The sequence below is a fragment of the Aegilops tauschii genome, chromosome 1 (assembly GCF_002575655.3).
Source record: "Aegilops tauschii subsp. strangulata cultivar AL8/78 chromosome 1, Aet v6.0, whole genome shotgun sequence".
Taxonomy (NCBI): Eukaryota; Viridiplantae; Streptophyta; class Magnoliopsida; order Poales; family Poaceae; genus Aegilops; species Aegilops tauschii.
Genome location: NC_053035.3, coordinates 347906748 through 347922990, shown reverse-complemented (window position 1 = coordinate 347922990; position 16243 = coordinate 347906748). Strand labels below are relative to the sequence as shown.

The following is a 16243-nucleotide window of genomic DNA, read 5'->3' as shown; positions in this document are numbered from 1 at the left end:
TTAAGCACCAAGGTTATCGAATCAGTAGGAGACACCAAGCAAACAAGACAAGGATACCTCCACACACAAAGCAAATACTTGCATCCAACGTGGTCAAGAGGGTTGTCAATCCCCTTGTACTCGTTAATTGTAAGGATCAAATATGATAGTGGTAGATAGATAAATAAAAATTAAAATAAAAGATAATAAACTAATGCAAGGTTTTTTAGGGTTTTAGTAAATATAAAGTGAATGGACCCGGGGGGTCATAGCGTTACTAGAGGCATCTCTCTCATTGGCATAGTAACGGTGGGTAAACAAATTACTGTTGGGCAACATATAGGCATTACTTCCAAGGCAACTAGACCATTAATTTTACTAAATCTACTACTATTGCTCCACTCCTTGACGGCTATCCAGCATGCATCTTGAGGTATTAAGCTCATAACAAATAGAGTAATGCTTGGAGCATGATGACATAATGTAGACAAAGTAAAATCAATTAATATGATTGTACCCCATCGTTTTACCCTTAGTAGCAACAATACAAATACGTGCATTGCAACTCCTCCTGTCACAGAGTAAGGACATCGCAAGATTGAACCTACTACCAAGCACCTCTCCCACTGAAGATAAATCAATCTAATTGACCAAAGAGGATAGGTAGATCAGAGAGAAATATAAGGCTATAAATCACACATAATAAATCTCAGAAAAGACTCAATTACTTTCAATGAAAAATCTAATCATAAACCCATAATTCATCGGATCCCAACAAAAACACCGTAAAGATTACATCGAATAGATCTCCGGAGAGATCATTATATTGAAGATTAGATAGAGGGGGAGAGAGAGAGACTCACACATCATCATGGAGGCAGCAAGGTTGATGAAGATGGCCTCCGTGATTGATTCCCCTTTGGACAGAGTATCGGCGGAGGCCTCCAGATGAGATCGCGCAAGAACATAGGCTTGCGGTGGCGATAAAAATGTTTCAGGTCTCGCTCTGGGGTTTCTAGATTTTAGGGAATTTATAGCGCCGGAATTAGGGCAAATGGAGCCTCGAGGGCCCCACAAGCTTAGGGGCACGCCACCTGAGCTTGTGGGCCTCTGATAGGTCTTCTAGCCCTCCCCTAAAGCTTCTAGGGTCTCTTCTGGTCCATAAAAAATCACCGTAAAGTTTCATCGTGTTTGGACTTCCTTTGGTATGGTTTTTCTACGAAACAAAGAAATAGGAAAAAAACAGGAACTGGCAGTAGGCACTGAGTTAATAGGTTAGTTCCTAAAAATGATATAAAATGACGTATAAAGCATAAAAATTTAATAATATAGTGGCATAAAACAATAAAAATTATATATACATTGGATACGTATCAATAAGTTATCTTCATTTAATTACTTAGCAACTAAACTCCTCCATACATTAGTGAGCTTCCTTCATTTAAGTGTTTTGCATAGGTTCACGCACTTGGCATTGTCTCTTTCTAGGATCATCAAAGTGTTCTCTCTCCTCCTTAACTGTTTTGCCATGTCATTTTTTCACTTATGTGACATGCTTAACAACTATGCACCATGGAGCAATGGGAGTACAAAATATAATCTAGGGAATACAAAACACAATTCTAACTTCAAAGGCATTAAAACATTGTGGGCCTGCTTGGTTAAAAGACAACTCGGTATTGCCACTCACTTGGTGTTAGCAAGGTGTTTGGGTCATAGCTACGGTGAATCGGTGATGCAATTTTTCCTCCTAAGCCCCGCAGGTCATGCTCCATCTGTTCTAAATTAATTAAAGTTCTAGTTTTGTCAAAAATCAAACTTCTTTTACTTTGACCAAGTCTATAGAAAGATGTATCAACATTTATAACATCAAGATAGTTTCATTGATTCAGCATGAAATATACTTTCATAGCATATACATTTGATGTGGTATATATATTAGTATATTTTTCTATAGAGCGGACAAAGCTAGAACTCTTATTAATTTAGAACAAATGGAGTAGCTACATATATTTGTGTGGAGGTTGATTAAGTTGTGTCTCCATTGATTTTGACAAAAACTAGATAGGAATATTTTACATACAAGATATCCTTAGACATTAACCAAAAAGCATGGTTTGCACGCAAAAAAAGGAATAGATCACAAGTTGCATAGAGGCCCTTTTCTTTTTGAAAGATAAAAATACATTTTGAAATCGTACGAAATTATGTGCCTACCAAATTGTATCTTTTTTAGATTACGCATTTTTTAATAAAAGTGTATTAACATGTAATGCACATCTATATGTATATGTAGGGAATATTGCATAACTATTGAAGATGCCCTTAGTCGGTCCGTCACAAGTTCACATCATCCACTATAGACTTGTACAATTTGTGAGCATGTGCGTCTGTACCCCGCTATTCTACTTTATTCTCCGCTACATCATCCCATACACATTATTTTATAGAATATATACTTTATCAACGACAACATCATAACTATTGAAGATGCCCTCAGTCAGTCCATCACAAGTTCACGTGCATCTACTGTAGACATCATCTGTAAAGTTAGCAAAGGTGTCTTTTCCCACATGAAATTTGACCTCTAGCAGATGGATTTTCTATGGCATGCATCGATATCAGCCCACCTCTCTCCTACGAACCACTAGATCTTCTAGGCATTGCATTTGTTTGCGTCCTCGCTTGCAACACCCGAGCTAAACATCGCCCATCAGCCATTAGACGAATGATTAACTGAGGGCCTCGTTGGTGAAGCGTTTATTTCGTTCATAAACGTGCGTTTTAGTCAGTGTAAATGCAGAGCAATGTACCACTTTTGTGTGCTCACAGCTCAAGTAACAACACAGTTGTGAGAACTTATACAAAGCAAAACCATCTTTGTTTCCTTACCAGAAAAGTCCACTTTTCAACGAGAACGGCGTTTTGGCACATGGAAGCACGCGCTTCTGGTTTTAAAATGTGTTTTAGACATATTTTGAAATGTCAAAAAAATTCAAACAAAAACTTGACGCGTACATCTTAATATTGTACATGTTCACAAAGTCATTTTACGAAAAACAGACAACTTATGTGTTGCATATGAAAAAGACAAAACCCGATGTTAAAAAATGCTTTTCACAAGACATCCTTTTGTCTTTTTTACACAAGCCGCAAAAAATGTCGGTTTTCTCCGAAACTTGACGTGCACACATATAATGTCGAGATGTATGCACCAATTTTTTTGTAAATTTTTTCACACTTTGAAAAAAAAAATCGCACGCAGGAGCGCGCGCTCCCGGGAGCACCAACGAATTTCCAACTTTGCGAACCTCAGGTTACCAACGGTATTGAAAGTTTAGGGGTGCAGTAATAGGCTTTGAAGTTGAGAATTGATTCTTAAACCAAGTGGTAACTTGAAGGTCGAAAAGTGGACTTTTCTCTTTTGAAATAGAAAAAAAATCCTTAACTTTTACATGCAATACAGTAGAAAGTTAGAAACATGTTTAAGTTGATCAGCTGAAAATGAAGAATTGCATGTTGATGCCTAAATATTTATTAAGTATTGAATGCATTAAAAATGTTGCTAAACACTGCAATTATAATACTGCAACAACAACTCATCTGGAATCAACACTTGAGTTTCTTTCATTTTTCCTTTGTGTCCGCCAATGCACTCACTGTTACATCGTCTTACAAGAATCAACATATAATATTATAACCTGCTCTTGGTTACAGGAATTACTGCACCTAACATGTCCGACTAAACAACACTCAAAAGCTCAATGTCCACACAAGAACAAAATGTTTATATATCCGATAAAGATTACAGACTCGGGTTCTCGCCGGAGCAAACTCACGTACCCAATGAAGGTTACAGATTGAGGAGGGGCCTTCCTCATGGAAATCGGCTAATTATAGGAATCACCTGTGCATGCCTCTTGGCGTAAATCAGCGACACATCTCTTCACTTTCACATTATAGGAATGAGCTTGGCTGGGCAGCACAGTTGATTGTGTCGGCGACCTTCAGTGAAGCTTTTATGGCTTTGGACACATTCTTTTGTTGGAATTGCCTCTTCAAAGAATATGTAGAAAAAATCAACACACCGGTGAGGGGGAAAATGATGCACGCAAACTTCTTTTACTCTGCGTACTCGAATTCAGGATCCATATCTAATTTCCTTTTTAGACGCGACTTGTCAGCACTGCAAAAGAGGTTTAAATGGTCAATTTTTCACATGAAGAGAGCTGAATAAATATAATCCTAGATTCAATAGGCTCACTGGTCACATTTTAAAAACTGGAATAAGTTCCAGTGGTCATACTAGTGCTGTTTACCTATTCAATGTTGGTCGAGGAGCTGGTCGTGTGCCAAACACAACTCCAACATCAACTGACATTGGTATTCTAGAACTCTGACTGGACATGCCCTCGCTGCGCCTCATGCCTGTAGTAGGATGCTCTTCTGCTTTCTCTGCTCGATGGGCATTGATTTCCATCCCATCAGGGGCAGACACTCTGCGCAACTTCCTTGGCGGGGACACAACGACAGGGCCGCCCTGCAGATTCAGATCAGGTATCTTGTCATTCCCTGGGTCCCCTTTCAGCTTTGGCCTTGGCAGCAAATTTGGTTTTGTTGGAGCTGGTACTGATGAGAAGTACCTTCACATGAAACATGAGCACAGTTTCGTTAGGCATACTGGTAACAGAGAAAGGCTCGTGTTTCTGGTCGGTCACATTCACATCAGCATACCTGTGTTCTAGAGCCTGCTGAGCAGTGATTCTTGCTTTTGGGTCATATGTAAACATTCTTGACAGAAGATCCAAAGCATCGTCACTGGCCATTGGAAACAACGAACGAAGAGGAGGAGCAGAGACAAACTGGTATTCAACGTAATCTGGAAGGCAAACCATGTCTGGCCATTGAGAAGACTTTGGGGTTCCAAATGCCGCAAAGATCTTCCCGAGTTGATCAATGTCACTAGAACCCTGCATCATTTAATTTTAGTAACTTGGAGTGCCCCTGAAAGCTCGTCAAATGCCAAAATGGAAGTTGCCAATCATTTACTTAAACTAGAGTTTCGCAGTTTCAAACCAAGGCACACCCTTAAACATGCCACCCAAAAGGAATGTTTGTCACCCTCCCCAAGGATTAATCCAGGAAAGGTCATTCTTTAGAAGTAGCATCCTAAAGGATTTAAGAAACCAATGCTTAGAAAAGCCACATGTGGGAATGCTGTCCTAAATGATGACTATAGACTATAGGGCATTGTTTCTCCAAAGCATGAGTAATCATCATATGTGGTACCATTTGTTAGACATTTTTTTTGATAAAATATCAGCAAATACATACTTCTAGTTCACTTATAACCGGCACCGGTTCTCATATTTTTCACCTTCCGCTACCATGATGAACCGCATCCATGAACTTTCCAATACACAAGATCGATTGGACTGGGGGGGGGGGTAAGAAAACAGACTGCGACAACTGGCCTTAATAAAAAATGCTCGATCATTCACTTGAATGAAACATAGTTATGGTCGATTCACCAACATTAAACGTTCATGTTATCTAGCCACACAGATTCCTCGATATATTTGTACCTCAGATCAAGTCCACAGAGTTTTATAATACAGGCAGAATGATAACCAGTAAGTAAAAGTTCAATTTTCAGTGGTACCCTACTGGGTAACCAGAAGTGCCCAGAACAGTGAACACTGAAAACCTTTCTGTAGTTAAAACAAGTAGGCACCCTACTCTCAGCTATATGTTCACCCAAAACATATTATGCATGTACAGAGTGCACATAACCAAATAAACAAAAGACTATAATATCAGATGGGGAGGAGGAAAACACAAGGCATCATTTATACACAAGAGATTGGAAGGAAGAAGAGAAGTGATGCATTTTTCCTGCCAAGCTTGAGAAACCAAAATCAACATGGTATTTACTTTTAGGTTTAGATTTCGCCAATTCTGGGCAAAAAAGAAAGTACAGTTCAAGGGAATTAACTAAATCTGGTAAAGCAGCCTTAGTACCAACCACAACCATATCTCTGGAACCTAGTCATTGACCTAGCCAAGAGAATATTTATATGCAAACCAGCCCCACTGATTACCAAAAAAACAATATTGTGAAGTTGAACTACATATTTGTGCGAACAAGAAAACAGGTATACCAAAATATGAACCGAGCTTACTTCATTTGAACCTTTCTTTATCACTGCTGTATTTTGTTTCTTTTCAGTTTTAACACGTCTGGCATAAATGCTTGCATGCTGTGTGGCTAGGAGCAATTAGCTCCCGGTTCACACAATCTACTGTCAAATGTTTAAATCCTCCAAAAAGAAATTAAGTCATACTCCCTCTGTAACATAATATAAGACGTTTTTGGACACTGCCATGGACTCTAACACGTCTTATAAAATGTTACAGAGGGAGTACATTTTTTTAACATTAAATTAAGTTACACATTTTTACCTTAAATTAAGTCACACATGAAAGCAGTTTGTTTAATTAATCCATTAGCGGGCTCAAAGCGGTCTACTTTCTGGGACAACACAAGAACTCCACAGGAGCAGACCAATTTCCAGTTTTTCCCAGCTGTACTTACAGTCCGGTCGAGCTTTCAAAACAATGTTTTGAGTTGTGACATAAAAACTGTTTCACCCATGCAGTTATCACATCATCAATGAACAGTGTACTTAGCCATACACATGTTACATTCAGAGTCAAAGACAATATATCTTAATCAGACATAGATTCAAATGAATAAATATAGTGACCATATTGAGAAAACTGAGAGGCTGTTAAACCTGGAGAAATGGTCGTCTAAGCAGCAACTCGGCAAAAATACAACCAGCAGCCCAAACATCAACGGCAGATCCATACTGCTTAGTACCAAACAGTAACTCTGGCGCTCGGTACCATCGCGCAAAGACCTAAATGTGGTGAAAAAACAGTCAAATTTCAAGGGTCCATCAGGACAATGTAACTCAAACAAAAGATAAAGTGCAAATTAATCACATTGCAGTAAACCACACTATGAAATAAGCTTAGAGATGGTACTTGCCTAGGTGATGTTTAATGTTGTACTGAATAAAAGGATGGACTAAGAGATCTTCCAGATATAATGTAACTTTTTGCTGGGAGGATCTAATGTAACTTGCAAGAATGAAAATCCACAGCGAGCATAAATCATTTACAGTTAGCATCCTTTTCTGATCAGCATCGGTGAGTTTGAAAGAAGTACCCTTGTTAAATCAACATTTTTACTCCCTCCGTTCCTAAATATAAGACGTTTTGGCAACACAATTTGAACTGCCAAAACGTCTTATATTTAGGAACAGAGGGGGAGTAGCACTTTTCATAATTACATCACCAAGGAATCAACAAAGAGCAATCCAAAAGCTCATATAGGAAGCAAATTATCATTCAGATGTCCTCAGAATAGCTCAATAGCATAAGATAATGTACATGTTTGTTCTATCCAGAAAGCTTTTCTATCCTAGAATAGTCAGCAGCTCCAAGGATACTTCACTTAGCTGGTTTAAGATATTTTATATTTTAAACTTTAGCAGGCAATTGATACCGCGAGGAGATATAATTTACAGACAAATCTATCTACCTCCAAAGTGCCATGGTACTCCAAATTAATATTGTTATTGTTAATAATCGACAAATACTGGCAAGCATGTATCATGTTCTTAATGGATAAGCAGAAAATTAGAAGCATCAACCAGCACTATACAGACTGCCTAGAGGCATATAAAGCATAGGAAGTAATAATACTACTTGAAGAAAGTTGCCACCGTACAATTTTATTTCTATAACCAATTTCTGGGATTTCTAAGAGTCCGGGACACAATTAACAGAATGCATATTCACATAGATCTATTAACAAGAACCTGGTGAGTGAAGTTCCGTTCTGGGCTCCCGAATATGCGTGCTAGACCAAAATCGCCAAGCTTGAGCTGTCCTTCAGCACCGATAAGTAGATTATTTGGTTTCATATCCCTGCAGTACAGCTTGTGTTAAAGACTCGAATGTTGTTTTCCCAAAAAGAAATTAGCCAGATAGTAGGTACCTGTGCAGCACCCATTTCTTATGGCAAAAGGCTAGACCTTTCAACATCATCTGAATATAAGATTTTATGTCTGCTGGAGATAATACAATGTTCCTATCACGAATGACTGCTTCCAGGTCTGTTTCCATAAACTCAAATACAAGGTGCAAGTTTCCCTTGTAAGGGAAAGCATCAATCAACTCTATAATATTAGGATCTTTCAGCTCCTTAAGCAGCTTGATTTCCCTCAATGCAGTGAAGTTGACGCCTTCCTTGTACTTCCCTAAGCGGATTCTCTTGATAGCAACTGTCTCCCCAGTCTGAAAATAAAAGGCATGCCATTTATGATCATTAGCTCAAACGGAATGAAGTATCACAACTGAAACCTGAGCAAGCATCATCGAAAGCAGAAAGAAACCTGTCAAGATTCAATCCTAGAGACCTGAAAGAGTTAACTTGGGAATACTGAACACCTCTTGAATGAAATTTTAACACCTTGGACCCCTAGCCCTACTATCCAGAGACGCAAGACTATTAAGGACCAAATGGCATGACCTGTTATTCCACTACAACAGATTTGCCAAAACCTGCACTGCAGCTAAAACCCACCATAGTGTCAACAGGACCAGCTCAATCAGCGATGCCAGTGAACGAACGAAACAAGGTGAATTACATTCTCCTAGGAGCTAATCACGCATGGCGGGAGGCTAGCCTGCTCGGCCTCCGCTGAGAAACAACCCTAGCCAATTCACGCCGAGCCCAGAACAACCAGCGAGGCCAATTCAGAGAGCTGCCGCGACCAAAAGCCCTAAACCCTAAGCTGAATCGCTCCACAACCTATATCCACCAGAAAGCAGACGGACGGACCAAGGGGGGGACGGAGCCGCCTGTGGCCTAATTCTCGAGGGGCGGGCGCAGATCAGCGCGCCGCGAGGGTTTAGGAGCGGGGGCGGGGGGGGGAGGGAAGGTCCGACCTTGGTGTCGATGGCCTTGAATACGACCCCGTACGTGCCCTCTCCGAGGACCTCGCGCTTGAGGTAGCGGTCCGTGACGCGCTTCTCGCCCGCGTCGTCGCCGCCGCCGCTCGCCATGTGGGGCGGGGCCCACCGCCAGCCTCCCCTCCGGAGGGGGCGGCGCAGGAGCGGGGGATCCCGGAGAGCGCGGGGGAGGGGGCGCTGCGGGAGGGGCAGGCGGGGAGGCGAGGGGGCGGCGGGTGGGGGCGCGGCGAGGTGCGGCCCTGCCGTTCGGCGCCGGGGGAAGAGGAAGGAGGAAAGGAAAATTCCGTGTTTTCGCACTATATTTCGGCCTATAGGTGTTTGTTCCGGATTCCGTTTGTAAATGGGTTTGCCTTTTCTTTCTTGGTCTTGGACCGCTCCTCCACGCCCGTTGGTTGATTGTGAGCTGGGCCAGCTCGCTCGCTGCTGAGGGTTCCTTGTTTCGGACCGTTTGAATCGCGAGCAAAGACCCTAGGGCAGAGCCTAGCTAGTACTGAGGGTGTATCAGTTTTTCTTTCACGTCTCGCCAAAAAAAGAGTTTTTCTTTCACGAACTGATCCTAGTTGGAATGGTCACCAGATTTCAAGTCCTATACTTGGCATTGGTTCTATTTTTCTGAATTTATTAGAGCATTCCGGCGATGCGCGTCATAGGGGTGAGTGTGGCAACCAACCCACCAAACGTACTACGAAGGCGTTCGTCAATCTCAAGATGATGTGCCAACTCGATCTCTTTAAGATGCTTGTAGAGTAGAATGTGTGTATATGCGTTTATAGGGATGAGTGTATGTGCGTATGTATGAGCATCTACATCTGTATTGTGTTAAAAGAATAGTTTTTGTTTCCAATACCACGGATCTATTATAAAAGATTCACTAAAATAGAAAAGCATCTCAACCATAATAAAAAAAATACATCGAGATCTATGGACCATTTAACGACCACTGCCACCGCCAGAACGAGTCGTCGACACGTCACTATCGCCGCTCCCATAACGGAGCCATCATGACCTGGCCGTGAAGTTGTTATCGGTGCGGACGCACGCCGTCGCCTCCACCTCAACCCTCTGGAAGCGGATCCGCTCCATGAGCGCGCGACACCAGCCCAGGAGCTTGCGCTTGTCGACCATTGTGTTATGGAAGACGATAGGCCTCCCGCTCCTGTCCAGGATCTGTATGGAGATCCTGGCCTTGGTGGTGGTCTGGGCGTACCCCTTGGGGGGGGGGGTATGGGGCAGTGCTGACTCTGAAGGTGACGACGTGGTGGTGTACCCCGGAGGCATCGCGGAACAAAGCTGTCGGCGGCACCTCGACTCGCCACTCGTGGCCGCGGAAGTAGAAGTGGTCGGAAGTCTGCTGCTCGTCGAGGAGCTGTGAGGCGGAGTAGTTGTGAACCCTAAAGGCACGCGTGGTGGACTTGGTGCCCGTGGTGGGCAAGATGACCATGAACCATGGTTGAAGATCATAGTCCATCCGATGATCCTCCAACACAGCATGTGGAGTCGTAGTAGTACACACAAGTTATCTGCCCTAAATGAGTAAATTGTAGAAAACCACCACTTTGAAGGCTAGATTAGCACGTACTCAAAAACAAGGCTAGATTAGCAGAAAACATTACGTTACACTCTTTTTGCAGAAAACATCACATGTTGTATAATCCTTTTACAAACCACTGATCGGCGGATTTAGCTCGTTTAAGTGCATTTATACGACAGATGGGGCCTTTTTCGCTGATGTGGCGTAACGTTTTGCGAAAGACAATGCTACATGGATAAAAAAGCAAAGAAAAAAAACATCCCCAACATTCTCTCCCCGTGTTGCCCAGGCACTTCCCCCGTCTTCCTGGACTTTGTCCAGCCATCACAGTCAGCCTCGTTCCCACAGCCGCCCGAGAAGAGGACCTCCTCATCCTACGTGTGCCCGTCGCCACCTTCCTCGTACTAGATGGGCTGGTCACCACCACACGCCAGTCGACGCCGCCACTCGACTGCGCGCACCGTGCCGGCCTTGAGACCAGGCGGGTAAGGGCCCACCTCGAGCCAGCCCCGGCGCTCCCCGCGCCACTCCATCACGGTGGTGCCTTCGATGAACCACACGCGGCCGCGTACCACCATGCGAGCCACCGACGGCGGTGCGCGTGCGCTCCAGGCGAGGCCACCTCGTCCGGATCCTGCGGGGGATGTCGCGTCGTCGCCCTGGTTTGGCCTCTTGCTCCAAGGAGACGTCCAACGCCGCCACCTCGTCCGGATCCAACGAGGGATGCTACACCGCCACCCCGGTTGGCCTCTTGCGCGAGGGAGATGCCCAGCGCCGCCACCTCATCCGGATCCGGCGAGGGATGCCGCGCTACCACCCTGGTTTGGCCTCTTGCGTGAAGGAGACGTCCAGCTCACGAGTGTTGACTGCCCCAACCGACGGCGAGGATGCAGGTGGGCTAATTGCGTTTTTTTTTCTTTTTGATTCAAGGCTGTCTGTGTAAAATCTATGGACTAGTTTGTAAATTCATATTAAAATTATTTTGGCATGAAATGTTACACCACATAGGCAAAAAAGGGTCCCAACTGTCATAAGCGTGCTTAACCAAGGCAAATTCGCAGATCAATGATTTTTACAAAAAAGATTACACAAGGCATGGTGTTTTCTGCCAAAAAATAATGAAGTGTTTTCTGCTACTTTAGCCTTCAAAGTGATGGTTTCCTGTAATTTATACTTATCCTAAATAGATAGACATAGACGGGCTGGCACTCCGGCAGGGTGCAATTTACTTGTCCTAAATAGACATAGGCGGGCTGGCACTCCGGCAGGGAGCCCGGTACCGCTTTCTTTTGCAAAGAAAAAATGCGAAGGGAACCCAGCACCCCGAGTCCTCCTCTTGTCGAGCTTATTCCTTCCATGGGCAATTCCAACAATAGTTCCCCTATCTTTAGATTAATCCCTATTTACGAAAAGTTAAGGCAAAACGAAAACTCTCCAACATATCACGTAAACCTTTCTTAACTTTAGAGGATTCTATAAATCTGTCTCAATCTCATCTCAGGTTTACGGAAAGATGTCCTTTCCATATAGTTTCGGTGGGCTAGTAACCACCTAAAACTTTAATATGCGCCCCGCCGAAATGTCGCCACCTCGTTGAAACCTTGCCAGAACGGTGCCGCGCCGCCGCCCGCGCCCACATTGCCGCCCCTCGCCTGTGGCCATCACGCTGTCATTGGCTTGCGGGCCCTAAGCCATTTAGCTAGTTTTGTTTAATAAAAAATAAAATACAAATAGATTTAGGGGAAGATATTTACCGGAACTGACAAAAGTTGCTCCCAAACAACTTATTTTAATTTAAATTATGGTTCTCGTAAAATTTTGAAGGGAGCTGTTAGAGTTGCTCTTAGGGATGCAAATTAATTGGTGTTAGGGTGCCCTCAGACCCTAGCTTGTTCATAAATACACTAACAATTCTAGGAAAAAGGTCTTGTGGACTTTTAGTTTATTCCACTAAACTAGTTACGGGGTGTGTGGAGGTTTGTCTTTGACGGATCTCACGGAATTTAGTCGGCGTTTGTTTTCGATGGATCCACATGTATCAGGTCTTCTTTCATGAGTGGTCGTGTGTCTATAGGTTCCTCCGCTGGTCCTCTAAGGTCTTAGCACGACGTCTTTCTGATTGTTTATTATAAGAAGATTTGCCTGGCTTCTGTGAGGGAGAGATGACGGCGATGCGGCTTCGGCTCGTCCCAATGCTTCTAGTCGTCGCTAGATGGTCTACAGACCTATATGTATTTTTTTATTTCTGATGTTTTTTGTACTACCTTAACAGTTAATGAATGGATCAAAAGTTTTTCCTGCAAGAAAAGACAGGGTACGCTTTTTTTAGTTGAGAAGGTACACTTTAGATTACCCATTTGCATGATTATCCGTGGTGGATGGAAAACAAAAACATGTCCGGTGAAGTAAAGAAGAAGAAAACGGTAATCCACTTCTGAGCCCAGGCTCAGCTGCACCCGCCCTTATAAAAAAATCAAAACAAATACTAGAAAACTTCAAAAAATTCCATTTTTTTGTGTGTGGTAGATAATTTGATGCGTGAGGTACGCTCCAATTTTCAAATCATTTGAACATCTGAGCAGCTCTCGGCAAAAAAGACAAATTTAGGGTCTGTAAAAATGTTTACTGTTCATGCACTATTCTGACCCGATTTGTCTTTTTTGTTGAGAGCTTCTCAGAAGTCCAAATGATCTAAAATTTGGAGCGTACCACACGTGATAAACTGTCTACCATGCAAAAAAAGATTGAAATTGTTTGAATTTTTTTTAATTTTTTTGTGATTTTTTCCTGGACGGGTGCAGATGAGTCTAGGCACCGAAACGCCACACTCGAAAGAAAATAGAAACCTGCCCGGACTCCGCAGCGCGTCCAGTTCCAATCCAAACTTTCCTATTCCTAAAAGTATACGCTGTAGGGAAGAGCAATGAGGGCTTCAGTTGTGGTTTAGGGCATCTTCAATGTTCACCCTCAAACCACCTGCAACTGCAACTGTCTAGACCGTGCGGTCTGTACGTATTTTATCATCCAATGCGATCATGTATCAATCTTCTATGTGATTCCAACATCCATTTTTGGCAAACCAAAAGCAAACCGGGGTAGGGGGCTTTACGACCGTCCGAACCGCTGCGACGCAAGTGTCCAACAACACTGGCCCAACCAAACCCTCTCCCTCGCTCGTGTCCTTTCTCGCCCGAAGCGGCCAGCGTCACTCTAGGGCGTAGTGCTACATTCATGCCGACCTAGAGTGGACGCAACCTCTTACGTCGCCTCGACACTGAAGCGGCGCCCTAGCCGAGAGCGCCGCCCACGCCGCTGTCTCGGTGCATGTGACTATGAAAGTACAACTATCCCTAGGTGGTTTTGGTAATTCCTAACAACATATAGCTCGTTGAACTAATGCTCTTTCAAGATGATCATTTCAGAAAGTTCAATGATTGGCATGGCATGGACTAGGAATGTGGACCCCTCAAAATGCTAAGGACACATATTGGCTCAAGCTCAAGACTCTACATTTTCATTTTAGTGATCCAAGATCACATTGAGCCCACAGGAAAAGCCAATACTATTAAAAGGGGATGAGGTGTTGCTTAATGACTTGCTTGCTCAAAATGCTTAGTGATATGCTCCAAAATCCCTCAACCACTTTCTCATATCCACATATGTCCCAAACCAAAAGTCAAACTCGGCCCCACCGATTTGATCTATCCAGCGCCACCGAGTTCATTTGACATAGCCATAGCCAGAAACCCTAATCAGTTCGGTCTCACCGATAGGGATCTCGGTCTCATCGAGATGGAATTGCAAACTCTATGTTTCCCTTCGTAATGTTTCGGTCTAAAGATGAGCGATCGGTCCCACCGAGTTCGCAATGCAAACTCTCCGTTTCCTTTTCGTAACGTTTCGGTCTCACTGAAATGAGCGATTCGGTCCCACCGAGTTTGCCTGACCAACTCTCTGTGTGCCTATTACAGAAAATCGGTCCCACCGAGTTTATGTGATCGGTCTCACCGAGATTACGTTATGCCCTAACCCTAATGAAATCGGTCCCACCGAGTTGACATGTCGGTCCCACCGAAAAGCCTAACGTTCACATTTCGAACTAAATCGGTCTCACCAAGTTTTATGATTCGGTCCCACCGAGTTTGGTGAATTGTGTGTAACGGTTAGATTTTGTGTGGAGGCTATATATACCCCTCCACCCACTCTTCATTCGTGGAGAGAGCCATCAGAACGTGCCTACACTTCCAGCATTCATTTTCTGAGAGAGAACCACCTACTCATGTGTTGAGACCAAGATATTCCAATCCTACCACAAGAATCTTCATCTCTAGTCTTCCCCAAGTTGCTTTCCACTCAAATCTTCTTTCCACCAAATCCAAATATGTGTGTGAGAGAGAGTTGAGTGTTGGGGAGACTATCATTTGAAGCACAAGAGCAAGGAGTTTATCATCAACACACCATCTATTACCTTTTGGAGAGTGGTGTCTCCTAGATTGGTTAGGTGTCACTTGGGAGCCTCCGACAAGATTGTGAAGTTGAACCAAGGAGTTTGTACGGACAAGGAGATCGCCTACTTCGTGAAGATCTATCCTAGTGAGTCAAGTCCTTCGTGGGCGATGGCCATGGTGGGATAGACAAGGTTGCTTCTTCGTGGGCCCTTCGTGGGTGGAGCCCTCCATGGACTCGTGCAGCCGTTACCCTTCGTGGGTTGAAGTCTCCATCAATGTGGATGTATGATAGCACCACCTATCGGAACCACGGAAAAAATCTCCGCGTCTACATTGCGTTTGCTCCCTCCAAACTCCTCCCTTTACCTTTATGTGTAATATTTTACATTCCGATGCTATACTCTTAGACATGCATGTGTAGGTTGATTGCTTGACTTGTGTTATCTTGCTAAAATCTGCCAAGACTTAAAATTGGAAAAAGACTAGATTTTTATTTGGTCAAGTAGTCTAATCACCCCCCCCTCTAGACATACTTTCGATCCTACAAGTGGTATCAGAGCTTTTGTCTCCATTTGCCTTGATTTTCATAGCTTTGGTGACCATAGCCTTGGTTTCACAACCTAGGAGAGTATGGCGTCTAGCGAGGGAAATTACCACCGTAGAGGTCCTTACTTTGATGGTACTAATTTTGCTAGTTGGAAGTATAAGATGAAAATGCATATTCTTGGACATAACCCCGCCGTTTGGGCTATTGTGTGTATTGGCTTGCAAGGTGAATTCTTTGATGGGAGAGAACCGAACCGTGAAGCTACCGCGGAAGAGTTGAAGATGCTGCAATACAATGCTCAAGCTTGCGATATCCTCTTCAACGGATTGTGCCCCGAAGAATTCAACAAAATCAGCCATCTTGAGAATGCAAAGGAAATTTGGGATACTTTGATTGATATGCATGAGGATACCGACTCCGTCAAGGAATCCAAATTGGATGTGCTTCAAAGTAAGCTTGACAAGTTCAAAATGAAGGATGGTGAAGGTGTCGCTGAAATGTACTCTAGGCTTGCTCTCATCACAAATGAGATTGCCGGCTTAGGAAGTGAAGAGATGACCGATAGATTCATCATCAAGAAGATCCTAAGAGCCTTGGATGGAAAATATGATACCGTGTGCACATTGATCCAAATGATGCCCAATTACAAAGATCTCAAGCCAACGGAAGTCATTGGAAGAATTGTTGCTCATG

At 43.4% G+C, this 16243-nt stretch overlaps 1 protein-coding gene across 1 annotated transcript; it reads right to left on the bottom strand.

Annotated features, from left to right (window-relative positions):
- Window positions 1–3583: 3583 nt before the first annotated feature.
- Window positions 3584–9354, bottom strand: LOC109764174 (cyclin-dependent kinase D-1). The gene is made up of 7 exons (XM_020323027.3): window positions 9001–9354; window positions 8048–8346; window positions 7869–7977; window positions 6777–6902; window positions 4714–4949; window positions 4299–4622; window positions 3584–4165 (listed from the first exon to the last, which is right to left on the bottom strand). Exons 1-7 carry the CDS (start codon window positions 9115–9117, stop codon window positions 4102–4104), a joined length of 1275 nt encoding a protein of 424 aa, XP_020178616.1. The 5' UTR covers window positions 9118–9354; the 3' UTR covers window positions 3584–4101.
- Between the last annotated feature and the right edge of the window lie 6889 nt (window positions 9355–16243).